This window comes from Cyprinus carpio, chromosome B10 (genome assembly GCF_018340385.1).
Source record: "Cyprinus carpio isolate SPL01 chromosome B10, ASM1834038v1, whole genome shotgun sequence".
NCBI lineage: Eukaryota > Metazoa > Chordata > Actinopteri > Cypriniformes > Cyprinidae > Cyprinus > Cyprinus carpio.
Window position 1 is genome coordinate 12,416,448 of NC_056606.1, and position 27,100 is coordinate 12,443,547.

The 27,100-nt window shown below is 37.7% G+C and overlaps 3 protein-coding genes across 4 annotated transcripts; 1 reads left to right on the forward strand and 2 right to left on the reverse strand.

Moving 5' to 3' along the window:
• Window positions 1-3,340: 3,340 nt before the first annotated feature.
• sod1 (superoxide dismutase 1, soluble) lies at window positions 3,341-6,520 on the reverse strand. Its single transcript, XM_019111527.2, has 5 exons — window positions 6,342-6,520; window positions 5,550-5,646; window positions 5,362-5,431; window positions 3,786-3,903; window positions 3,341-3,701 (listed from the first exon to the last, which is right to left on the reverse strand). The coding sequence occupies exons 1-5, from the start codon at window positions 6,411-6,413 to the stop codon at window positions 3,594-3,596; spliced, it is 465 nt and encodes a 154-aa protein (XP_018967072.1). The 5' UTR covers window positions 6,414-6,520; the 3' UTR covers window positions 3,341-3,593.
• An 808-nt stretch (window positions 6,521-7,328) lies between these two features.
• Window positions 7,329-18,486, reverse strand: scaf4a (SR-related CTD-associated factor 4a). Of its 2 annotated transcripts, none has more exons than XM_019111529.2 (20): window positions 18,306-18,486; window positions 14,330-14,413; window positions 14,127-14,171; window positions 13,893-14,054; window positions 13,649-13,778; window positions 12,713-12,855; window positions 12,378-12,554; window positions 12,109-12,197; window positions 11,919-12,012; window positions 11,651-11,779; window positions 11,485-11,558; window positions 11,213-11,403; window positions 10,983-11,083; window positions 10,785-10,898; window positions 10,125-10,281; window positions 9,939-10,042; window positions 9,699-9,852; window positions 9,036-9,116; window positions 8,838-8,924; window positions 7,329-8,736 (listed from the first exon to the last, which is right to left on the reverse strand). In XM_019111529.2, the coding sequence occupies exons 1-20, from the start codon at window positions 18,333-18,335 to the stop codon at window positions 7,874-7,876; spliced, it is 3,009 nt and encodes a 1,002-aa protein (XP_018967074.1). In that variant the 5' UTR covers window positions 18,336-18,486; the 3' UTR covers window positions 7,329-7,873. The 2 variants fall into 2 exon arrangements, with proteins under 2 accessions (XP_018967074.1, XP_018967073.1); XM_019111528.2 differs by having other exon boundaries at window positions 11,651-11,803.
• A 4,554-nt stretch (window positions 18,487-23,040) lies between these two features.
• ugt5d1 (UDP glucuronosyltransferase 5 family, polypeptide D1) lies at window positions 23,041-26,565 on the forward strand. The gene is made up of 3 exons (XM_042732560.1): window positions 23,041-23,142; window positions 24,588-24,667; window positions 24,849-26,565. Exon 3 carries the CDS (start codon window positions 24,854-24,856, stop codon window positions 26,450-26,452), a length of 1,599 nt encoding a protein of 532 aa, XP_042588494.1. The 5' UTR covers window positions 23,041-23,142; window positions 24,588-24,667; window positions 24,849-24,853; the 3' UTR covers window positions 26,453-26,565.
• Window positions 26,566-27,100: the final 535 nt, after the last annotated feature.

Consider the following 27,100-nt stretch of genomic DNA (forward strand, 5'->3'; position numbering starts at 1 on the left):
TTGTTATTGTTGTGTTTTCTTCATTTTTAATATGTTTTGTACATATTTTGGAACTATTTAGTAACTTATATATATATAAAAATGGTTGACATGTTTATTTTTACATTCTCTTTTTGCATTTGTAATTTTTTTTTGACCCCTTAACAGATCTTGTATCAATTAAGTAACTTTAGATTTGATAAAAAGGGGCAGTTCTTTTAATTTTGTGATTGGCTGTTATGTGGTGTGGGGCCAGGGTGGGCCAAGCCTCTGATTGGGTGGGCCAGGCCCACCCTGGCCCCCCCGTGGAGCCGGGCCTGGCACACAGACTGAAGTAGTTTAAGTCTTTTGTTCTTTTAATTGTGATGATTTTGGCTCACATTTAACAAAAACCCACCGATTCAATATCTCAACAAATTAAAATACTTCATAAGACCAAACACATTTTTAGTGAATTGTTGGCATTCAGGAAAGTATGTTCATTTACTGTACATGTACTCAATACTTGGTAGGGGCTCCTTTTGCTTTAATTACTGCCTCAGTTCGGTGTGGCATGGAGGTTATCAGTTTGTGGCACTGCTGAGGTGGTATGGAAGCCCAGGTTTCTTTGACAGTGGCCTTCAGCTCATCTGCATTTTTGGTTGTTTCTCATTTTCCTCTTGACAATACCCCATAGATTCTATGGGGTTCAGGTCTGGTGAGTTTGCTGGCCAGTCAAGCACACCAACACCATGGTCATTTAACCAACTTTTGGTGCTTTTGGCAGGTGTGGGCAGGTGCCAAATCCTGCTGGAAAATGAAATCAGCATCTTCAAAAAGCTGGTCAGCAGAAGGAAGCATGAAGTGCTCCAAAATTTCTTGGTAGGTTGGTGAGGTGACTTTGGTTTTCAAAAAACACAATGGACTAACACCAGCAGATGACATTGCACCCCAAATCATCACAGACTGTGGAAACTTAACACTGGACTTCAAGCAACTTGGGCTATGAGCTTCTCCTCCCTTCCTCCAGACTCTAGGACCTTGATTTTCAAATGAAATACAAAACTTACTCTCATCTGAAAAGAGGACTTTGGACCACTGGGCAACAGTCCAGTTCTTCTCCTTAGCGCAGGTAAGATGCCTCTGACGTTGTCTGTGGTTCAGAAGTGGCTTAACAAGAGGAATACAACAACTGTAGCCAAATTCCTTGACACGTCTGTATGCCTTGACCCCAGCCTCAGTCCATTCCTTGTGAATCGATTTTGCTTGACAATCCTCATAAGACTGCAGTTCTCTCGTTTGGTTGTGCATCTTTTTCTTCCACACTTTTTCTTTCCACTCAAGTTTCTGTTAACATGCTTGGATACAGCACTCTGTGAACAGCCAGCTTCATTGGCAATGAATGTTTGTGGCTTACCCTCCTTGTGAAGTGTGTCAATGATTGTCTTCTGGACAACTGTCAGATCAGCAGTCTTCCCCATGATTGTGTAGCCTAGTGCAGGGGTTTTCAAACTGTGGGTCGCAGAATGGAGGAGCAAGGTGGGTCCCACAGTCACTTGGCTGCAGCTAAATTTGCGTTTAAATGACACACAAACTCACACAGTTCAATCTAAGGCTGCACGATATAGCCTACCAATATTTATTACGAATTGCAATATCCTTAGTGTGATTTTCGAATTGCAATTAAGTCCGCGATTTAAAACATGCGTTGCGTGTTTTGAAGCACGGGCGCGCACGAGTTGTAATTACAGTGAGGGTCTCAGAGCAACGTCATTATTAAAAGGTTCAATCGGTCCGCATTATTAATGAGAAAAAAAAACGCGCTCACTTCAATGCGCTGTATTCTGCATGAGATTGCATACACCAGAAAATTCAAATGTTACGGAAATGGTTTCAGGTAGGCTATGTTCATTTATTTCTATTGTCTGTTTGAACTGCACTGTTTTCGTTCGGGATATAGACTTTAAAAAGCATTTCACATGCAGGGCATAAATGTTAATTGTAACACTACTAGATTTAAACATTTCCACATAACAAAATTTACAGAATTTCGCAATATTTCCTTGACATATCATCTCTATATAGAGAAAAAAAAAAGTTCAAAAATCTTTTGAAGATATTGCTGCCCATTTATTTAACCGTTGCAAAAGCAAATTTCTGACTGAAGTAAATTTGTCATCTCGTTTTTTTTAGTGTTCATTTAAAATGAGATGCATCTGTTAATTATTTTTACCTATTTCACAATTATTTCAATCTCCAAACTGTTTTAGATAGTTCTGCTTTACTTTTTATGCTTTCCTAAAAAAGTGTTGGATTGTGCACCGCTCTCCCTTACACACACACACACGAAAGGAATGCATTTTCTGCGCTGAACCCCGCGATGAGTTTAACAACACGCAGCGCAGATTACAGTTCACTGTAGTGAGCCTGTTTCACGTTTTTATGGACGGATCATATTTTAACATCTGTAAACAAAGAAATTAAAACTTAAATATTATGGTGACATTTTACAGTTGTACACTAAAATAAAATGGTCATTTTTCTTAAATCAAACTTTTAATTAAGATTAGGCTTAATGTCAATTGTTTTTTTTTTTTTTTATCTCAAATATTTTGGTGGGTCGTGAAATAGATTATACTTGTCTAGGTGGGTCGTGGAATGGAAAAGTTTGGGAACCACTGGCCTATAGAACCGAACTGAGAGACTATTTTGAAGGCTCAGGAAACCTTTGCATGTGCTTTGAGTTGATTAGCTGACTGGCATGTCACCATCTAATTTGTTGAGATAGTGAATTGGTGGGTTTTTGTTAAATGTGAGTCGAAATCATCACAATTAGAAGAACCAAAGACTTAAACTACTTCAGTCTGTGTGCACTGAATTTATTTAATACACGAGTTTCACAATTTGAGTTGAATTACTGAAATAAATGAACTTTTCCACGACATTCTAATTTATTGAGATGTACCTGTATATCCAGCTACTACAGGAAAACACAACAAAAAGGGATCTCCTTACAACAGTGTAAGCAGCTTTCAGACAAGAGTAAAGTTTTATTGTAGTAAAAAATGTACACCATGGCAAATTCTTTCAGGCTTTGAGACAAAAATATTATATTTGATCCCATAAACAGCAGTTATTATTTTAGTATTACTTTATATTCTTCATATTTTATGTATATACTTATTTTTATGTTTTGAGATGAAAAGGTTTTAATAATTTTGTGTGGTTCTGGCTTTTTTATTACCTTTTAAATACATTTTTAGTTAGTTTTCGGTTACCATCATTGAGCTTTATTGTTTTTTGATTACAACAACAACAACATTCAATAGAAACAGGTTTAATACTATACTATTTAATATTCAATCATAAAGACACACACATATCCAGTCTGCTCAATCTTTATTGAATAAAGCAGAGATCAGAGGAAACGAACATCACTTTGTAGCTGTAAGAAGGCAGATAGTGCCCAAATAGATGTGTGCGGAAAAACGGCTTTACATGGCTAAAGTATAATTCCTTAAACATTAACTTGCAAAAATAGAGATCATAATCGTCGGTGGGCTAAGTGCTTACAGAAGAGGGATCCACATTGGTCACCATTATTTCAAAGCTAAGTCTTTGATTAGAGCTGGACTTCACTGAGTGATGCCTATAACACCACAGGCCAGACGACCTCCAGCGTTGCCAGTTTTAAGACTTTCGTCATTGCCTCCTTTACCCAAGTCATCCTCTTTCTCGTGGATCTAGAGCAGAATATACACAATGAGGTCAGCTGGTTATTGCTATTAGATATGCAGCTGATTATAAATCCAGAGTTGTTTTCTTACCACCATGGTCCTCCCAATGACCGAGTATTCCCCTGACAGGGTCACCATTGCATCCACAATGTCAATTTTTGCAACACCATTGTCACCAGCTATCACGTTACCAAGATCTCCGACGTGTCTGTGGGACACAGTACATTAAAGCAATAAAAACACATTTGCTAGAACTTGGCTGTTTAAAATTACACTGAAAAGTTTACCTCTTACAAGTACACTGTTTACATTTAGAAAAAAAAAATAAAAATCAAGTCCGCATGATCCTAGAAAATAACTGGCATGGCAGTTTCTGTGATATACTTTTACAGTTATATTTGGAAAAAATACATTAATCAACCTAAAATGCCTGGGGTGACTCATCTGCATAGAAAATTAAAATCAAAAGCTGAAAAACTCAGCAGACTATTTTTGAGGGTAAACAATCCTTGGTTTTGGAAAACTGGACACTAGAATATGCTCTTTATAAAAACAAACTCAAACCATAAAGTTAACAGGGCTTTAAAAATAATATTTTAATAGTCCTTCCACTTGAATTTTGACAGAATACATTCTTACTGTATTTGATCTATTCAGTGACTATACAATAATTATGATTTTTATTGTGAATATCATTAAATCAAAAATTGTGAATCAAAGCAAGAAATATTAGGGCTGGGTTTTGACTCAAATTCTGATTCACAAGCTTGCGATTCAACTCCATTCCAACTATATCAGAGACATAACATGACAAATTTTCTCAAGGAAAAAAAAAATCTCTCAACTATTGCTGTAAAATATACACAAGAGTCAGCTGGTACTACATTACTATAATATTGAAGGTTAAAATTAACTGACTTGTATATAAACGCTTAAATTACACTCAATTAAGTTTTTTTTTAAATAATAAAGCTACAATTACATAATTATTTCTACTCCAATTTGTTTTTTTTTTAAATATAAACACTTAAATAGTGGCTGTCATAAAATCTTAATGGATTTATTCAAAACTAAATCACCTAATGAGTTTATAGTCACCGATGTTTATTAACTGAAAACAGTTTAGACTAATGGATTCTTGGGATTTAATCGATATCGTTTCATAAAAATGAGAATTGATTAAAATCGGGAAATCAATTTTTTTTTACCCAGCCCTAAGAAATATATACTAATAATAAACTATTGCTCAGTAAAATATAAAGCTCTTAAAAGCTTAAAATGTACTCGTTTTTATTTGATATCAAAGTCAAAAATATTGGTTTTTGGACTGTTTTGCTATCAATCTGTCAATGGATTTAAGTTTTTATTTACTGTGAACTTAGTAACCACAAATGAGATAAACAAGACAGCTAACAGACAAATTATTATTGTAATATGCAATATCTTACTTGATACAAAAGTAATAGTACACTATTTATGTACTGCTCTTTAGATATAAACCCATTTGACTTGTAGAGATTTATGCAAATATGACCACTTCGAGGGCAGGTAGAGTTTGTTCTGTGACCTATACCACGAATAGATCATAAAAATGAGCTTTTCACCAAATATAGAGATTAGGAAACACATAAAGGGGTCGTGCAATACAGCACGCTGGTAAACTCACCTGTCACTATCAGTTGGTCCACCGTGAGTTTTATTATGAGGGTTGAAGTGCGGACCTGCACTGATGCAGCCTGTGAGGAAAAAAAATGGTTTATGTCTGTGTTCAAAATAAAGACATATCTAAGGGTTTAAGGTAAAAGTCTTCAGTCGTAATGGGATCACATCAGTGACAGGAGTAATGGTGCTTACCGTTTGTGTTGTCTCCAAAAGCATGGACATGGAAACCATGCTTTCCTGGAGTAAGGCCACTGATTTCACCTGAGAGCTTCACTGGAGACCCGTCACTCTAAAACAAACAGATCACTCGTTTGGTCAATGACAGTTTCATATCACTTCAGAAAACAGAAGTCATTACATTAAAGTTTTACACCAGAACAGTTTAAGGCTCTGTCAGCATTTAATGTGTGCCCTGATCGCTGTCCTATTTGGCAAAATTTTGACAGCAAACAAACAGAGACAGAGGAGCATGACTCAGCAAACTTCTCCCTTTTAGTTATAATTTTATAAGAATTTCAAGGTTAGTCAATGACACCACAGTCTGCCACCAAACGCTTCAAAACGCTGCAAAGTCCCAATCTCGGGAGCAAACGCATAACATTTCATCATCTGCTCACGTGCGTGCAAATAATTAGCATGGGTGTGCACGGGGGCGCATAGTAAACGCAGACCTTTCATCGTATCAAAGGTCATTGTTGAGCCGCTTTTAACGGTTCTAACGCATTTATGCAATGTAACATTGTACAGAAGTCAGTCAAGTGAAATCATGCACTACAGGCCACTGTAGCTTAATGTCAAATTTGGTCATCAATATCTGCATGACATTAGCACAGCTAATCCCATGCAACTGCACAATCACGTCAAGCTAATGCGTGGACTCCACTATTACGGAGTCCATAATATGACATGCTGCGCGCCGTAGCTGAAGGCTAGCTCGCTGCTCTCCCGCTACAGGAACGTCATAACAAACGCCGCATAACAAACCTCTTGCTCGAAATAAACAGTGCCAGTCACTTCCCCGGTGCCTTTAAGTACACAAACGGCCTTCTTCGCCATGCTGCCTTTGAATTATACAAGCTGTAAAGTTGTAACGGAGAGTCAAAGAAATGGATTCAAAGCGTTTGATAAGAGAGAGGAGGCGCGTGAACCGAGCTGTCCCAATCAGGTGGCAGAAGAGACACGTCGACGGTGATTGGGTCAAAGCCTGGCGTGTCACGGCGTCATACGGAAGTGACGTGAATGTCCTTATACTATGCACAAATTCTAGATTTTTTTTTTTTATGAAGGAAATTAAATGCCACGTCGTTTAAATTGTGTAAGAATAAAAAGCTTTAAAAATATCTGTTTCGAAACTATCTTTCTATTTTTAGTGACGATGTAATTTTCAAAAAAATATTTCTATTTAATTGCTTTTAATTCTCCATTTTGTTCTTGGTTTATTTGTTTCTCATTATACTTGTTACAGTATGTATTTTTTTTATTTAAAAATGTTTCAAAGAAAGGAGAAAAACGTCTTCTATATGCATTATAGCACAACAACTACAGTAAAGGCAAATACGTATTTACAGTGATTATGTGTTTACTTTAAAATATTATATTTATATACCAACCTCTTAAAATTTCTAATGCATTACGCTCATATAGAAAATATATTGTAATTGATAAATTAAAGACCATGGTTGTCACTTTGACCTTTACATATAGTCACATGCTGTCCTCTAACTCCATAGCCAGGACCCATTCATACAGATATAGATGTCCTGTTCAAACCATGACGAATGGTTTGGAAGCAGAGTCACAAGATAAATACCACAATATGGTTGGATATGCCATAAGGCCCAGTTAACAGTAATATGTTTATTGATGTTTAGCTTTAAACTTGATAACCTTACCACTAGTTGGCACAAATACTTATAAAACACTAGGGTGAACGTTAAAAAGACTGAAACAACTTGCATATTAGTCAGTTCATTCATTTGGTATGAAAATATTTTATTAAAACCAAATTCCTATCGCTGAAATGTTTGGAGTTCCTATCTCCAAAAACTTAAAAATTATAAAAACATCTTTTTTTTTTTGTATGTTGTAAACATTAAGTTAAAAACATTACAGCAAAAGGGTCTTAATATCTTATTTTAGTCAATGTTTCCATTACTGAAATTCAACAGGGATATCATTGTAAAGTAAAAACCAAAAACGGCCAGTCAAAATCTACAAACATTATTCGAGTACTGTTAGCATATTTACAGCAGAATCATTAATTGTTTTTTCCTTATCTTCAGTTTTAATACAACATTCAAGCTTCATTGAAGTGGGACAATAAATTCACAAGGCAACGCTCCACGTTTGCCAGAAGATGCTTTATAAAGTCTGAAAAACTTGGTTTGGGATGAAGAACCAAGCATTATATGCATAAAGCATCCCACAACAGTTGGACTTTGATTTCTAGCCAGCAGTATTCAAGATTAGCACTGACATGTGAGAAGCTTATATGGTCTTGACATATAAACAGGCCTCTATGACTCTTCCTTATGTGTTTGTTCGGCAGATTTGTTCTCTGCTATAGGTTCTGAGGATTTAGAGTCTGCTGTGGCTGCGGTGGAAGGTGCTGGAACATCGGGCTTGGCTTCAGGAAGTTCTTTAGTAGCGTTTGCACTGGGCTCGTTGGTATTTGCTGCAAGTCTCTCGTTGGGTTCCTCGCTGGTGAGACCCAGTCGATCGAGTCTATCATCTCGATCCCAGCGTGTGCTCCTCTCTCTGCTTCCTGCAGAGCGCCTCGTCCGTTCTTCACCTTCTCGTCCTCGATCTCTATCCCGATCCCTCTCTCCATCTGGACTTCTCCTCCAGTCCCTGCGTTCTCTCTCTCGGTCCCATCCGCCTTGTTTTTCCGGCTCCTCGTGCCAGCCTCCAAATCGCGCACGACCATCTGGCCTCTCACTCCCACGACCCTCGCCAAAAGGGCGCCGCCCACCATACCAGTCCTGTTCTCGATCTCTGCCCCGCCCTAAACCAGGGCGCTCGCCTCTGAACGGCCTCGCCTCGTGATCATTTGGCCCGTCTGGTCTGGGTCCACTTGGCCTCATGAAGGGAGGTCCGGGAGGGGGGAAGGGGCCCCTGATGCCATGAGGAGGGGGCGGCATGCCGAAGCCACCGGGTGGTGGCTCGCGGTGCATCATTTGAGGTGGACCCCTGGGTGGCATCATCTGTGGTGGGATGGGTGGCATGCCAGGTCGAGGAGGTGGAATGGGGAAGCGCTGCATGTGAGGGAGCGGCATCCCTGGGGGCCGCTGGAGAGGCATCATTCCCGGCCTTGAACCTAGAAGACCTGGTGGAGACTGCATGCCCATCCCTGGTGGACCTCCAGGAGGCACCTGGTTTCCTGCAGAGTTAATGAAATAACAATGAAATTACTTCAATTACTTGAATATATTCAAATAATATTTTGTGATTAATGACAGACACATAGACACAAATACCCACCTGAGTTGAATCCCTCCGTTCCATCGCTGTTGATTCTTGGGCCCATACCTGCTGGATCGTTTGGCTGGTCTTCAACTGAGCTGCCAACTACAGCAGAAAAAAACGTCAGATGGGAAATTTGAAGAAACTAAACACTGGCTTACTGGTCAAGCCTATAAAAACAAAATTAGTAGGGTTTATACAATAAAGCCCGCCCACCTGAAGGCATGCAGATCCCTGCTGCAGGTGGAGGAGGCCCAGTGGCGCCCAGAGGAGGCATGGCACCCGGGGGAAGAAATCCTGAAACAAAGAATAATGTGTTAGTAACTGGTACAACATTTCTCTGGAAACAAAACATCTATCCTGATAACACGCTTAATAACATTGTTTCACTAGTATGGATGGGAAAATAAACTGATGCATCGCGAATCGAGAAATGATTCAGCATCGATTCTGAGATTTGAGATTCTTTCTTGAATCGATTCTGAGCTTAGTTTTATACAGCAGATGACACGGCATGCTTTAGAAACAGTCGTACTCTGCTTATTTCCAACACTTGTACCTAAAAAAATAATGCATAAAATTCGAAAAGGTTGAAGCGAATTACAAAGGTGTTCACAGTGCGCTGACATTAATATCACGTTATAAAAGCATTCTAAGCTGAGGTGAAATTACATGACTCAGCCGAACGCACAAGTGCTCTTTAGCACTCTTCTTCATGAGCATTTGAGTGTGCGGATAAAAACTAGATTAGAGCGCCATCTGCTGTTCAAATCTTAGCTCAGAATCGATTCCAGAGGAATCGCGATGCATTCTGAAAATCTAATAATCAATCCACGAATCAATTTATCGTCCCAGCCCTAGTCACTAGTATTGCTGTACCTGGTGGCATCTGCATGGGGTTAAAGCCTGGCCGTATGAAGGGACCTGGGGGTGGGGGAACTCCAGGTGGGAATGAGGGAGGTGGGATGTTCATGGGTCCTGGGAATCCTGGAGGTGGGACACTGACTGCTCCCATTGGCTGAACAGGAGGAACCTAAAGAAGAACAAAAGTAAGAAAAATGAATAAATAGGATCAAATCTAAAAACTTAAGGAAGAGGAACCAGGGTATTATGAGTTACCTGCATAGGTACTACAGCCGGGCTCTCCTCCACTTTTCCCACCTCAGGCCTGCCATTCTGAGACTCTTCAGCCTTCTCCAGCTCAATCTGAGAGCTTCTCCATTCTGTGTATGGACATGCAAACAATACGTTACAATGTGAGCTCAATGCCTAAACAAATTATTAATAACTGGTTGCAATAGTTACCTGGTGCAAGAGTATCAGGGTCCAGCATCCCTCCTTCTCTAAACACATCAAGGTCCTCCATCTTTACCGTGGACCATGGTATATAGGTTACACCCAACTCCACATCCCAATACTGCTTGAAATCAGCCTTGATGCCCTTATTCAGAGCCCATGCAATCTGGAAAATACATTTACATAATAATTCTGAAAAAATACCAATAATACTGTTCAAAAGATTTAAGTCATTAAGATTTCAAATAGATATTTATACTGTATGACGGTAAAGATAAGGTATTTATAAGGTCTATTTACATTGTTTTGAATTTTCTATTTATCAAAGATCCCTGAAAAACAAAGAATATTAAGCAGTATAACTGATTATAAAACTGATAATAAATTCAAAACTCTAAATTACCAAATCAAGCAGCAAATCAGCATATTAGAAGGATTTCTGAAGGATTGTGTGACAGACAAAAATTCAGCTTTGACATCACAGGAATAAATTACATTTTAAAAACTATTTTAATTTGTGATATTATTTCACAATACTTTTTTTACTGTCTTGCCATATTACCATATGACTTATTTTAAAAACATTTAAAAGGTTAAGTTAAAAAGTTTTTAATTTCTTTTTATGTGGTTTTATTTTTATCAGTCTGTGCTAAAATAATCATCTGATACCTTAATGGCTTTCTGGTTGACTTTGTATGGACCTCTGCTTAGTTTCTGCAGAGCTCGATAGGCATCCTGACGATGAATCATAACAATGTAGGCACAACCACGAGGAGGAATCATCTATCAAAATCAGACAAGATAAAATGAGACTCCAGCGCAAAAATCCAACATCATCTTATGTTCCCCTAATTCTCAAGAACATACATTAATTGAGTCTATCTGCCCAAACTCCTCTAGTAAACAGGCCACGTCCTGCTGCTGTGTCCTTTTATCCAGCTGTCCCACCCATAGAGTAGTACTGCACACTGAAAGAGAGAGATACACAATTCCACACTGGCATCAAGAAGAAGGTTTATTACTGTGTTACGCTTACTTCATAGTGGGACTGCATCCACTTGACTAGTGGTTACAGTAGTGAAAGTGGCCTTGCTTACCACTGAGAGTGTTATTCTTTACAGGAGGAAGGCCTTTTTGTCTTCGTTCTCTTTCCTTTTCTCTGTCTCTTCTTTCCTGAGACCGCGAGCGAGGCGACTGACGCCGTCGTTCTCGAGAACGAGAGCGCGACCGCCGATGCCGCATTCGTCTGGTACGGGAATTGGACCGAGACCTTCTCCTTTTAGGAGATCTGAAACAAAAACAACAACATTTAACCTTGTCACGAGGACTAGTGTTGTTGTTCATAAGGACAGTGATTTGTTATACACACCTCGACCCTGAACGTGACCGTGACCTCTTGCCATCGGGGTAAGGCCTAGCCGATGCATCTGAATTCATCATTTCCTGTGCCACAAGTTGTCAGAGATTAGTGTTAAATTCTACAGCAGCTTAACCATTAAGAATCAATTAATTATTCATTTCCAAAATGATTTTACCGGATGCTGATGTCCAGCCATGTGTTGGCTGAAGGTGTCATTCTGAGGGGGATAAGCTGGATGTGGCTGCCCCATCTGAGGCATCATGTCTGGATAGGGCTGAGAGGTCATAAGACCAAAGCCTTGGACCTGTCCATTTGAAGGTAGAACAACCTGATCATACAACAACAATAAAAGCCAAAACATAACTGTCGATTTATAAATTACAGGGAAATGTCATTCAAATCAGATTTCAATGTCTCCATATAAGAGCGCTGCAGTTATCTACCTGTTGTCGCTGTGATGCGGCCATCATATGTTGTTGAAAGTGCTGCATCTGATTGGCTGGAGGAAATCCTGGGACGGTCTGCTCAGGAAATCCTCTGCGAAGAAATAACAAATTGAAAATTCTGCACAGGCTCAGCAGGTGATGTACTGTATATCAGCATTCAAAATATGGTAAAGGAGATGCTACTTACATAGCAGGTTGGACAGACGGCGTTTCATCCTTCTTCGCCTCCTCACCTGCTTCTGGCTCATCGTCGTAGTCAAATCGGTCCAGAATGGTCTGAAGAATGAAGAGGATAGAGAATGTCAGTGACTTTAGGCCAACTAGGGATGTGCAAACCTACACATTATCAAAATAAATGAGTTGGTTGGTATATTAGGCTGGTTTTGGGGTCCCCTGTTCCTGATGTATCTGACATTGTCAGTGTTGAAAAAAACAACTGATCTTTCTTTCTTTCACCTTGTCGAAGGTGGCTTTCTTCTCCACAGGCTGTGGTGCGTGATGGATGTGCTGATGTGTGAGGGTGGAGGAGGCAGTCATAGCCTGGGCCTGTAGGTGGAGGTGACTCCTGTTATTGTCCACAGCTGGAGACTGAGGTTTCTCTGGCGGCTGAAAGTTCTGAAGCATCTGCTGAAGCTTTAGAAAACAGTGAACATACATGAATATCCCGAATGGGCTACAATTATTTCATGATTTCTTATTTTTTCATGTAAAAAAACATCCCAAGGCATTCAATGCTTTGTCCTTTCCAAACAACTGATATGCAGGAAACCCAGTGCATTCAGTCGACTAACCTGCTGTCCTTGAGAAGACTGAATAAACTGAGCAACAGCCGCAAAGGCATCTGAGTTCTGAAGCTGAGGCACAGCTGCTGCGATCGAGTTTGGCGTCACTACAGGATGCACCTCTTGTTCCCTCACCGGAGACTGTGGTGATGCTGCAATAACACATTGATAATCAACTTAATTTATGTCAGTATGAAACTCTAAAATTAAATAAAAAATGGAAAAGCTTTTAAAACAAGACAAATGCCCCACAAGGTATTTTGATTGATGATGCTTGCAAATCACAGAATCACAGAAGTCGATACAATACAATGAACAGTTTGAACTAATTAACAGAAAACACCATTTTAATACTGAGCCTTAAATTAAAGACATCTACACTACAATTCAAATGTTTGGAGTTGTAAGTCTGTTTTTGAAAGAAGACTCTTACGCTCAACCAAGGCTGCATTTATTTAATCAAACATACAGCAAAACAGTAAGCTCGTGAAATATTAATACATTTTACAAAAACTGTTTTTGATTATAATATATTTAAAAATTGTATTTATTCCTGTGAAGGTGAATTTTTTAGCAGACATTACTCCAGAAATCATTCTAATATGCTTAATGTGCTCAAGAAACATTCAACAAAACAGTTCTGTTGCTTGTTTTGTTGTTGTCAAAACCCTGATATATATTTTTTCAAAATTATTAGATGAATAAAATGTTCAAAATAACAGCATTTCTATCTATACTGTTACTTTTGATCAATTTATAGTTTCATAGCTGAATAAAAGCATTCATTTCTCTCAAAACAAATCTTACTTACCCTAAACATTTGCTACTGTCTTGCTGCTCATACTTGCGACCAGAAAGACAAGTTTGTATCACAAAACAAATCTCGTAACAGAGAAGAAGTGCATTAAAATAGGATATTTACAATGGTACACATTAGTGTCTTACCCCCATCAGGGCCGTTGTCCAAGCCTGTTGAGCTGCTGGATCCAGCAGCCATGTCCAATAGAGGCTGGATTACGTCAATCTTAAACACTCCATTCTTTTGCCACAGGTTCAGCACTCTCACTATCTTACTCTGAAGAAGAAAGAGAAACATTATAAAGTGAGAATCATTTAAATCATACAAAAAGAGTACTGGGAAAAAAAAAACTGTAAAAATAAAAACAGGCGTATCACTGGATTTTCTCACCCTATCTTCTGTGGGACACAAGCAAAGATTCTCAAATGTTCCTGTGATGTTTTTGGTGAATCTAGGTCCAAACACATCTTTATCTGCTCCAAACTGATGCCGTGACTGTCTCACGATGGAATCCACCACGTATAGCCCTGGTACTTTGTACTCAGGTTTGCACTGTGCACAAAATAGCATTCAGTAAATAAACATCAATCATCCATCTTGAATTCAGACCAGATATGCACCTACCTTCTTTATGAACTTTTCTACGATTTGGACAACATGCTTGTATAACTGGAAGACACAAAAAAGGAAAAAAAAGGATTAAATGGAAGGTTTTCAAATGTGTCACTCTGCTAAAACACACACTGTATCATATTTAACCCTATAGCATCAGGTATCATTTGGGTGATGGGTGTGCTTACTGCGCTTCACCCTCCAGATGAACTTACTTTAATGGCTTTTATGGCAGATTTGGTGATGGAAATCATCTTGGCCCTAGAGATGGGAGGCTTGGTGTCCATCAAGGAGAACAACTGCAATGAAGCCATAAAGTAATGTTAAGGCATGTAATGCAAGTGAGGTTGAAGTGAAATATAGAAACTTCATAAATGGGTAAACTCACACTGAAAGCTTACAAATGCTGGCAATGCTTGTTAGAGTGGAAGCAACCTCAAGGTTTAGCGGAGATATCATGTTTTACTAAATATGAAAAGTACCCTGACATTGCAGTTTTTTTAGATACTGTGGTATTACACCATGGTTAATCATGTAAATCACATGATACATGAAATACATAAAGAATTCAATACAGCAGTATATCTCAAAGTAGCATGCTATTAGAAACTCATCCCATCTCTGTTTTTTGTAAGGAATATGCTTTGAAATGTCATATATAAACACTTTATTTAAAATAAAATTTATATTTATGTTAAAAATTAACCAAATTGTGCAAGAAAAACAGCTTTGGTATGGATTAACAAAAGGCTTTTATAATTTAAGACACCATTTACAAATACAGATGCACCAGAACATTGTTGACAAATATGACAAAAGGTTATTCACTGTCTCAAACAGATGCACCAGAACATTGTTGACTAATATGACAAAAGGTTATTCAATGACTCAAATACTCATATGGTAAATATCCGTCACAAATGCAAATACCACAGAGCGTAGTTCACTGACAAGCTACGCAATATCGTGTTTTCATAATCGAATGCGATTATTAATCTCAATTATGAACAGAATATTGCGTAGCTTTTCAGTGAACTGCTCTGTGTATTAACTGCCGCTCCCGTTTGAAAACAGGTGACAGACATTTACCGCTAATCACGGAACCGGCTTTACTGATGAGACACGCATGACAAATGCATGCGATTAATCGTGCAGCCCTAACTCAAATACTCATATATCAGAAAACAAAAATAACAACTTTATTCAACAATTTGTTTCCTCTGCGTAACCCTATAGTGCAATTTTGGAGAGTGTCACATACGTAAACCACGTATGTACACAAATACAGAAGCATAAACAATGTAAACAAACTATCCGCGTACAGTGCTGCTGACACAGAACAGCATAACGTTGTTAAAGGGATACTCCACCCTAAAATAAAAATTTTGTCATTAATCACTTATCCCCATGTCGTTCCAAACCCGTAAAAGCTTTGTTCATCTTCGGATTACAATTTAAGATATTTTGGATGAAAACCGGGAGGCTTGAGACTGTCCCATAGGCTGCGTTGTTATTAAGAGTGTAATTTTAGATATTAGGTATGAAAGTCGTCATCAGAATACTCCATCTGCCATCAGACATGCAATCCACGCCACAAGGATGCGCTGTTTTCTTTCTAAATCAAAGCTAAATACACGTAGAAACAGTGCATCCTTGTGGCGCGGATGATACAGAGGAGCATACGCAGTGATATGGAGGGACACAGAGGAGACTGTTGACAAAGTAATTGTTGAATAAAGTCATTATTTTTGTTTTTCTTCGCTTACAAAAAGTGATTATTTTCTGATGGCAGATGGAGTATTCTGACAATGACTTTCATACCTTTAATCGAAATCGAATCGCAAATGCGATTTGAGACGTTGCGATTTGCTAATCGCAAAAGCCTGCGATGTGGCCGTGATATTACTCTGTTCCAGAATGGTGACTAGTGGCAGCCTTACTAACCATTAATCAGCACTGTTCAAGCCAACTACGTAAACGCCCACCATTAAAAAACAAACAGAAAGCGGGAGATAGAGACAGAGTGGGATTATGGCGTCTACAGGGTCAGATCGATAGTGAGGCAAATTACAACTAAAGAAAAACATATTTAACTTTAGCTTCGAAATGACAGACAACGAACAAATCAGGTAATTTGTAATTTTATTAAAATAGAGTGTAGGGATTAAAAATTAATTTTTTGAAGCGAGAATTGGGTCATCTGTGGGCACAGTCACAGGCCTCCCGGTTTTCAACCAAAATATCTTAAATTGTGTTCTGAAGACGAACGGAGCTTTTACGGGTTTGGAATGACATGGGGGTAAGTGATTAATGACAAAATTTTCATTTTGGGATGGAGAATCCCTTTAACGCCAGGGTGACACAGAGGAGTTGAATTGTTGAATAAATTATTTATTTTAGTTTTCTTCGCACACAAAAAGCATTGTCTTAAGGCCAATTTATACTTCTGCGTCGAGTGTACGCCGTAGTGTACGTCGTAGATTACGCACGTAGGCGACGCCGTCGTGAGCATTTATACTTCTGCGTATGTCTGTTTTGCTCTGCTCTTACACCGCCGAAACGCTAGTTGATGGGCGAGCGGGTTCCACTGTGTTTAAATTCGCTGCCGTCTGGCAGTCCTTTGTAATCTCCCGAAGAGGAGTATACAGATGGCTGTATTTCCTCACTTCTTCAATTAATCGCTCGACTCACTTGGTCCATTTCCATGTTGGCTCTTCACTGAATTTCGGAATTTAAAAATGGCGGGCGGTCCAGAGTGCAGAAGATCATTCCGGAAATGCGTTAGGACTGGTAACGTGATACTACCAAGCCGACCAATCACAGATCTTGCAGTCCGCGTCGTCGCGACGCGTAGTTACATTTTTGAGGAGGTGCGCGTCAGGGTCGTCAATGCGTATGCTACGCCGTACCTACTACGCGCACCCGACGCAGAAGTATAAATTGGCCTTTAGCTTCGTAAAATTACAGTTTGAACCCCTGATGTCACATGGATTATTTAAATGATGTCCTTGCTACGTTTCTGAGCCTTGATTGTATGAAGATACTTGCTGTCTATGGGAGGGTCTGGGAGCTCTCGGAATTCATCAAAAATATCTTAATTTGTGTTCCAAAGATGATCGAAAGTCTTACGGGTTTAGAACGACATGAGTGTGAGTAATTAATGACAGCATTTTTGGGTGAACTATCCCTTTAAGCATCCTGACACTCACTAAACCAATGGCGTGAATTTGGGAAAGGGACTATCGATTTGGCTGACCAATAACACACGAGCGAGCGTGTGCGAAAACGTGATTGAAAACAATCATTGTTTTTCGATCTCAGTTTTAGTGAGGCTTGTGGTGCAGAAATTACATACTTCACTTGTAAGTTTGGAGAAACGAACACTTTTTAACTTTAACACATTGCAAATAAATAACCTCCCATATTTACATAAACTCGCATCCAGCAAGATGATAAACACTGAACTACAGAAGGCGGGGGTTAGATGAAGAGCATCCATTTGCATGTTTCTTAAAGGCACAGGAAACAAAAACATCATTTTAAAGAGCCAGAGAAAAGATAGAAAATGGTCTTTTGCAACTGCATTTTCACTGTTTTGGGCGCAAAACCTTCATGGGCATTAAGAAAATTATGCTTTTTGTGGTATAATGTACCTTTACAATAATTCTCCAAGTTAGCCATTTGCGGCCACAATTGTTTATCTCGACTAGCAAACAATATAAAGTTCCTGAAAGAACGAACTGTGACAGATTATGGGTGTTCCCTGAATGAACCTCTACGCTGGAGGAGCTACACACACAGAGCGCAGATTGTAAACAACACGAGCACTAGTTTACTAGTACGTCACCTTATAGCTTTAGCACAGAAGTGTATTCATACATGTTAGATCAGGCGTAGAAAAAAGCCGAAATTAACAGGCAAAGTGACCAATTGCAGACCATGCAGTCTATTATCACGATTAGGCCTGTTATCATGGCGTCTAAAGTACCATAATACACAGATCTAAGCATTTACACTAACATTTATGAAAGGGCGGTTTCCTATGAACAGCTAGATTCAAACTGGCAGCATGCAACTGCGCATTTTAACACTGAGGCCTTCATCTGGCTTGGGCCGTTGCAACACATTGAACGCTTGTGCTCAACAAACCGCCATTTTACAGCCGTTTCATCTTACTGAACACACACACACCTCATGATTAAAAGCGTTGACGGCATCCATGGTGTCCCGTCTCTGCTCTGCAGTCAGTTTTTCCGGTAAAATCAGAAATATGTGCGGTGCCGTCCTCCAGCAGGCCGCCCCTGGCAGCAGACAGACAGCTCGGAGTCGGAGTCGGCGCGGTGCTCGCGGTGCAGGATGGGATTGAGAGACTGCTGTTGCGACAAATGGCCACTAGATGGCGCTAGAAGACCGCAGGCAAGAGCGAAAATCACTATTTTTTTATGAGATGATTTTAGAATAATACAAAGGCATTCTCCTTAGTTTACAGGAAACAGTTAACATTTAGTTGATAACAAACATAAATGTATTTAAAACCAAACAAATCGAAGCATATTGTCATGGTAAATGAGGACATTATTTCAAATGTAGCTTAAACTAGTGTTCAAGCAATAAATTAACTTTTAAAAACATAATTTTCTTCTTGTTCAAACCGAATGAGAACCTGTTATGTAGATTGTAGATTGTAAATTAGACACTACTAATTCCTTATGTAGCCCAAACATCTTTTAAAACACTTTTATTTTGCCAAAAGATGAATTAAAGATGAAAATTAGCCTAAACTATCCTATTTTACTTACAATGAAAAAATGAACACGTTAAAAAGTCATGTTTTGTGTATAAAAAAAAAATAAAAAAAAACATTATAGTGATTATAAATGTTGTGTTCCTGGGTTATAAAACACTACATATGGTTGATCAAATCCTTCGGGCTTATTCTGCTCATTATTATTCCAAATGCTGGAGGCTGCCTGATGTTCACCCACTACCCTTGACAAATCGGATAAAACTGATGATTCAGTCCCTCTTTCATGAGCAACTGCATTCACTTAAAACTTGCTGTAGGTCTGTAACAGGAAACAGCTGATTTTCAAAGTGTTTGTGAGATGAAGATCCTTTCAAACTGAAAAGCAGGCAAAGATTAATACGCCTTGAATACGTTCATGACAAAGCATTACATGTGCTTAGAGGCCTTCACTGACCTCTGGCTCTTGTATTAAAGCTGCAGTCCGTAACTTTTTTGTCTTCAAAATGTACAAAATTTCTGTAATAAGCGAGTACACCATGAATCCATTTTCCAAACCGTGTTTTTTTACTTGTCCAGAATGACTACGGTACACCTATAATAAGGGAAATGTTTTTAATTTTTAATTTTTTTTTTGTTTTTGGTGTTGTTTTTTACTATTTAACGTTAGACTGGTTCGAGTGGGTACCGCTGCGGAGTAGCACGGTGCCTGCGTGATCCGCCAAAGACATAAACAGAGAGAAGTAGCTCCGGCTACAATGTTCTTCCGCAAGACCCATGCAGTTCTGTTTATTAACCGATAGAGCGCCAAAAGTTACGGACTGCATCTTTAAAAAATGTAGCCTACCACTAAAGTCCTTTGTTTATTAAAATTCATTTCGGAAATGAAGCAAAGGAAAAGCTTGGATTCAGTAAGATGTATTTATGTTTTAAAAAGTCTCTTATGCTGCAGTTATTTGATCAAAATACAGTAAAATGTAATATTGAAATACTACATTTTGATATTTTTTTTAATACATTTTGAAATATAATTTATTCCTGTGATACCAAAACTGAATATTCACCATTATTACTCATTTTTATTAATATTTATTAATACTTTATTATTATTATTATTATTATTATTATTATTATTATTTATGATAAAAACAGTTGTGCTTCTTATATGTTTTCAGAGACTGTGATACTTTTTTAAGGATTCCTTGATGAATTGAAAATTCAAAAGAATCGCATTTATTTGAACTAGAAAGCCTTAACATTCATAATATATATATATATATATATATATATATTATATATATATATATATATATATATATATATATATATATATATATATATATATATATATATGCATTAATTGTGATCTATTACAATGCATTTCTGCTGAATAGAAGTATTAGCCTAATACTTTCAAAAACAAATCTCATTAATGACCCCAAACTTTTGAATTAATTGTCTTATATGTTTTTCGGAGACTGTGATACTTTTTTAAGGATATATTGAAAATTCAAAAGAATATATTTGAACTAGAAAGCCTTAAAAGTCATATATATATTATATATACCCCATAATATATATATTATATTAATATATATATATATTAATTGTGATCTATTACAATGCATTTCTGCTGAATAGAAGTATTAGCCTAATACTTTCAAAAACAAATCTCACTGACCCCAAACTTTTGAATGTTTGGTAAAGCTATAACTCCAACAGAGGGCGTCATTTAGTTAAAGACAACTCATTAATTTGAAATTTGGTCAAATTGTCCAAATGCTGCATATCATTCATAAAATGATTCTGGGAAAAGTCTGCAAAACATTTCAGAATATAATGGTAAACAGTTCATTTATATGATTTGTTCAAATTTGCAAACTTTTTCCAATAAGCTCAGTGTAAGTGATTGATGAGCATTTATTTTGATTGGATTATAAAGCTCCTCCCTTCATTTCAGTATTAACCACCCTTATTAATGTGCATAAGCATACTGTTAATGTTTGATGGACATGCCATGGTACTCTAAAACAAATGGCTTTAATCCAAGAGTGAAATCATGAGCTAAAACAGATTACGCAACCCTGCCTCTGGCTGCTTGGACTGCTCACTGTCATTGTCTTAATGTAGGAAGAAGGAAATAGTGAGTAGAGAAAGTGTCCAGCTTTACTATGGTTTATTTTGCATTCCTAAGTGACCAGCGAACACAGAGATATTGTGTAAGACCGTTTAATTTAAACCATGATGTTCGGCATCACACTGCTGGCATTGTGTTTTGCTTCAAACTTTTTAAAGATGACATTAAATCTGATTGGGAGAAGAAAAAGGGGTACTGAAACCAAAATGCTCTCAGCGTGAGTGGATACGACCTTCAGGGACAAAACATTGCTCAGTATCAACCTCCATGTTGCCATGGTATGAGTAAACTTGCTATCTTGTTGCCCTAGATTCGGTTTATGTAATATCCCCTCAAATGTCTAATTGTGTTGACAGCTTGGGGGACGGGTGCAAACACAATTTCCAGGTTGAGATATAAAACAGCCTTACAATAGTCCACATCAGTTACTCCTAGATGCATTTTGTCACTCCTTTGTGAGGGTTTTTTTTTTTTTTTTTTTTTTTTTTTTTTTGAGATTTGTGGGCTCTGTGATTACTTATTCTTCAGAAATAGGGTTCATGACCTTCATTAAATAGTCTACACTGAAATTAATAACCCATAACCCTGTAAATCCTGAAATAACAGTCAGAAAAATGTAGCCTATACAGTAAGTATCATATTTGAAACATCAAGCTTTTAATGGACCATATGATACGGAGCGCACACAGGGGAAAGAACGTCCCAAACTGAACAAAAAATATGCAATTTGGTGCTGATGCTGATATTTTTATGGTCAAAAAGTAAGATGAAATTCTGATTGTTAAGTAAATCACTGAGATCTTTATAACAGTAGCAGATTACTTTAAAATGCATATATAAATATCCCAATAATATGTTGTAAGATGATATTTAAATTCTTAGTTTAATGACCAAAAACATATAATGCAATGCAATACAATGATGATTGAGAGATGGGCAAAAACATGTTCCTCAAAAGTCTAATGTATCATATTGATTTCAAAATTAGTTGCAGTCAGTTTATGACACTGAGCATATGCACTATTATTGTTCAGGAAAAAGGGGGCATATTGTCACAATGAAATATGCCAGTATATTTTTTTTTTTTTTTTTTATTCTTCTTTGATTTCAAAATTAGTTGCACAGCTCCGTCTTCTTCTTCTTGATTTTCTTCTTCTTCTTCTTAAAAGTTTGTAAACATTGCAACGTCTCCGGGTTTTTCAGGAAACTAAACTCAGAGTTTTAAGAGGGATTTAACATGGATGCAGAAGAAGTTCCAGGAATAGTACAGTCTTGATCGCATTCAAAAAAAGTGGGACAGCATAATTTATCCGTATCACTCAGTTTCGCCACTGGTTAATGCCTAATTTATTTATTATTTATGACGTTTAGCTAAGCCTGGGTAGTGTCTTGTTATTTTCGTAGGACATTACAGATGAATTACGTTTCGGGGGGTTTTGGTTGCGTTTCTTTTCGGTATATTTTTTTCGTATTATTTTTGTGTATTTTTTGGATTAATGATTTTTGTTTTTTCGAAGATTGATTTTCGTTATTTCAAAGATCGCTGCAGCCAACATAAATATGATTTACTAAATAAAAAAAAAATATGCATTTTTCCATATGAAATGTTGCCAACGATTAGGGCCGTGGGCAATTGCATTCACCAATATCATCTTCTTGATTTCTGTGAAGGAATGTCGGCCGGGAAAACAGTTTTGAACCAAAAGTGCTGTCTATTCTGGTAGCCAAAAACAACACACATTTTAAAGTCCAAAAGGCTACTTGCACATGAGTTCTTCCTTATGTTTTTGCTCCAGCTAGAGCCTTGACGTCACAGTGACGGTAGGCGATTAACACACACAGCAAAATAAACACACTCACAAAACAAACGACCAAGATAAACAAATGACTATTTTTTCAGCGCACACAACGCTGCTGTCGTGTTTATTTTTTTTGTAATGTATGAATATAGATATGTTTCATATTGTTCTGTCTCATATTGTGCGGGTTTACAAATGATGAACATTACTGAATGTTGTTTCTCAGTAGAGAGCTGGTAACTTTGTTTCTTAACGTGTTGATACCTGTTTTTATACAGTCTGTGGTTAATACTTAGAGTTTCGTAATTAGAGGCGGTGCTGCCGAACGCTGTTGACGCAGAGACGCAGGTAATTTACACACGCTCTCTCTATTTATCTCTCTCTTTCTTTATTTAATTCTGAATTAATTAATGAATTGGATGGATCATGGTTTGTATATAAAACTACGTTTTGGAATGAGAAACGGAGGGATTAGATGAGATGCGTGATGAAACCGGAGAACGGAGTTTTAAGGATAAAAACATGACAAATGTCTTAAAATAAAACATCTGAGCAGTGTCATGAGTTGTGGTAATATAAGCTGAGCAACTGACGACAGGCTGCTAAATTATTACAAAATAATTCATAGAAAAGTGTATTTGCTTCCGCATTAGGTGTGCGCCGACACTGCCCCAGCCTGACATACAATGTTGCCTTGTGGCGTTTTTTTTTTTTTTTTTTTTTTTTTTTTTTTTATGACAGAGACTGTATAGAAAGGATGATCCTAAATAAAATGAGCTTGAATTGAACTTCCATCACCACATAAGCAGCACGTGCCCGAGCAAGTGCAACTCCTATGCCACTTCACAAGCTATTATTTTTTTTACTATTATTCATTTCATGCTTGCATTCTTCAACTTGAATTCATACTTTGTCCTGCGGGCCAGATATTTCCATCCATCAGAGTATCAGTCCTGTCTCCACTTGTAGATTTCTTTTAAAGTAAGCATGTAATGTGCAGGTAGTGTATATGTGTGTCTGGATGTCTGCATGCATTGACATAGGTTAGTATATCTGAGTATATGCTGATACACACTGACAGCCAGAGCCCATAAAACCCCAGAGCCTAAGTGCTGGGTGACACCTGAAGGCAAACCACAATCAAGAAAACAACCACTGGCAAACCAAGCTGTCTGACAGATGTATCAAGTGGGGAAAAAAATTGTGAATCATATTTTACACAAAATATTAATGAAATAAAGACTGTATAATTGGATCATACTCAGTGTTGCTTGATATTCCAGCAAAATATCTAAACATCCTTAAAAAAAGACAAAAGAAAAAAGTAGCAAAATTGCATAGATTACTTTTCAGTATAGCATATAAACCTGGCATATATATATATATATATATAGTATTATATATATATAAATATCTATATATATTATATAAAAATATATACAATTTATACTAAAAATATATTTATACATTTACATACATTACCATTTAAAAGATTTTTAAAATGTCTCACGTTCACAAAGTCTGCATTTATTTGATCAAAAACTAAATATTACACTAAATAGTGATATTTTGATGAATAATTACAAAACCCTTACTGACCCCAAAGTTTTGAACGGTAGTATATATTTATGTCTGTCTAAACTGGGACAAAGCTGGATCAAAATGACATGCAACAGTCCAAAAGGGTCACATACTGTAAAAAAAATATGTGAGTGCACCTTAAACCATATGCAGTGTCTGCCTGTTAATTATTGATTTGAAAGTTAATAATTTAAGTGGACTTTGTATTCCAGAATTTGAACTTAGTGGTTCGGATGAATAGAGCTCTGGAATGAGCAAGTGTTGGTCTTTCACTCATGCATGAACAATTAAGGTAAGAGTCAGTCAGTAACAATTTAGTTGTGTTAGTTTAGTACATTAATAATTTCAGTGAAGGATAAAACAGTATGGAAAATTAATGTACAGATGATTTCAGTGTAAAAAAAAAAAACAATTGTGAGTGCAAAGGAGGTATAACTAAAATATATTAATATTTATTTTATTTTTTTGCTCAGATACAATGAAGTCACTTTCCAACCAGTCATACTTCATTGTTGGATTATTTTTGGCATTTTCTGTTTTCACTCTGAGCTGCAGTGGAGGTAAAATTCTACTGTACCCTGTTGATGGAAGCCACTGGGTCAATATGAAAGTCTTGATAGAAGAGCTGCACTCCAGGGGCCACAGCCTCACCGTGATCCGCCCCAAATCCAGCTGGTACATCACGGAAAACTCCCCTCTCTACACTTCCATCACAATCGCAGATGAAATAAGCGAATCTGATAACTTTTTTGAAGAGTATTTATTGAAAGTGATAGCGATAGAAAGAGGCGATGCTTCTGGACTGTCATTCTTGAAGCTCCAGGTCGATTTGTTCTCCATGTTGTCAAAAGCACACTATATCATGTGTAAAATGGTATCGGCCATTTTGGAAGATAAGATGCTTGTGAAAAGACTTCAGGATGAGCGGTATGACCTGGTGCTCACCGATCCTGCATTAGCAGGTGGCGTGATCCTAGCGCGTTATCTAAAACTCCCTCTTGTTCTCAATGTACGCTGGATCACAACTGGTGAAGGACATTTTGCTATAGCACCATCTCCAATGTCTTATGTACCTTTACCAGGCTCTGGGCATACAGATAAAATGAGTTTCACTCAAAGGGTTAAAAATGTTTTATTTCAGAGCTTTACTTTCTTCCAGGACAGATTTGTGGTTGGTCCACATTATGATGTGCTAATAGATAAGTATCTGGATTACAAAACGGACATTGTTAGCCTCATTCAAGCTGCTGATATTTGGCTCATGAGGACTGATTTTGTCTTTGAGTTCCCAAGACCAACCATGCCAAATGTTGTTTACATGGGTGGATTTCAATGCAAACCCTCCAAGCCTCTTCCTGCAGATCTGGAAGCATTTGTGCAGAGCTCAGGAGACCATGGCTTTATTATTATGTCATTGGGAACACTTGTTAAAAGTATCCCTGGCGACATGTCTAACGATATTGCAGCCGCTTTTGCTAGTTTACCTCAGAAAGTCATCTGGAGACATCTTGGAGATCGGCCATCCACTGTGGGCAACAACACACTTATCGTGGACTGGATACCGCAGAACGACCTCCTGGGACATCCCAAGATCAAAGCGTTTGTAGCCCACGGAGGAACCAATGGAGTGCAGGAAGCCATATACCATGGGGTCCCGATCCTGGGCATTCCTTTGTTCTTCGACCAGTTTGACAACTTAATACGCATTCAGGAGAAAGGAGCGGGTAAGATACTTAAGTTGTCAGAGTTCAGCAGTCATACTTTTGGACAAGCCCTACGGGAATTGCTCAGTAACACCTCCTACAGGACGAACATGCAGAGACTCTCTAGTCTTCACAGGGACCAGCCGATGAGGCCTTTGGACTCGGCCGTTTTCTGGATCGAGTATGTGATGAGAAATAAAGGAGCGACTCACCTGCGCTCAGAGTTTTATAATATGCCGTGGTACTCATACCATTCTGTGGATGTTTTGTTGGTTCTCTTCACTGTTGTTGTTGTGTTTGTGTTTTCTACGGTTGCAATAATCAGATATGTGTGTTATAAAACATGCTGTAAGCGAAAACTAAAAAATGAATGATGCTATCTAGATTTTTATACTCTGATTTGAATGTAAAAACAAAATAACTGGGGAATAGGTAAAGAATTTACTCAAATGCTTTGATAATTTCAACAATAAATACATTTTCTTTTTTAAAAAGGTGTGTTTTCTTTTAATCAATATCTGGCGTTAATTATATATTAAACAACAGCACTAATACAAAAAATGAGGAACATTTAATACATGAATATTTATAAAATACTACTGACAAACTGCATAATGTGTTAATTTTTAACTACAAGTTGTTTTATGAACAACCAGTAACTAACTACACTGATGTTTCACTGTTTTGCTGTATGTGTTTGAATCACTAAAAATAATTACTCAAAACTCATTTGTTCTGGAATCGGACTACACTGATCGCCCTGCATGTTTATGATTCACTAAAAAGATCAGTAGTGATCACGAAGTGGAGCTTTCCATACTCCTGCCTCATATAGTTCATAAAAAAAATAATTATTAACTGCTAGCTAACAGTCACCATTTATTTATTTATTTTTTCCTGCAAGGCTAAAGCTAAGCTTGTTGTCTTAGCTAGCTAGGCAATAAAATTTATTTACTAATTCGCTTATAAAGCACAAATTTAACCGAACAAACTTCAACGATCCCTCAGATCTCTTAGGTCGA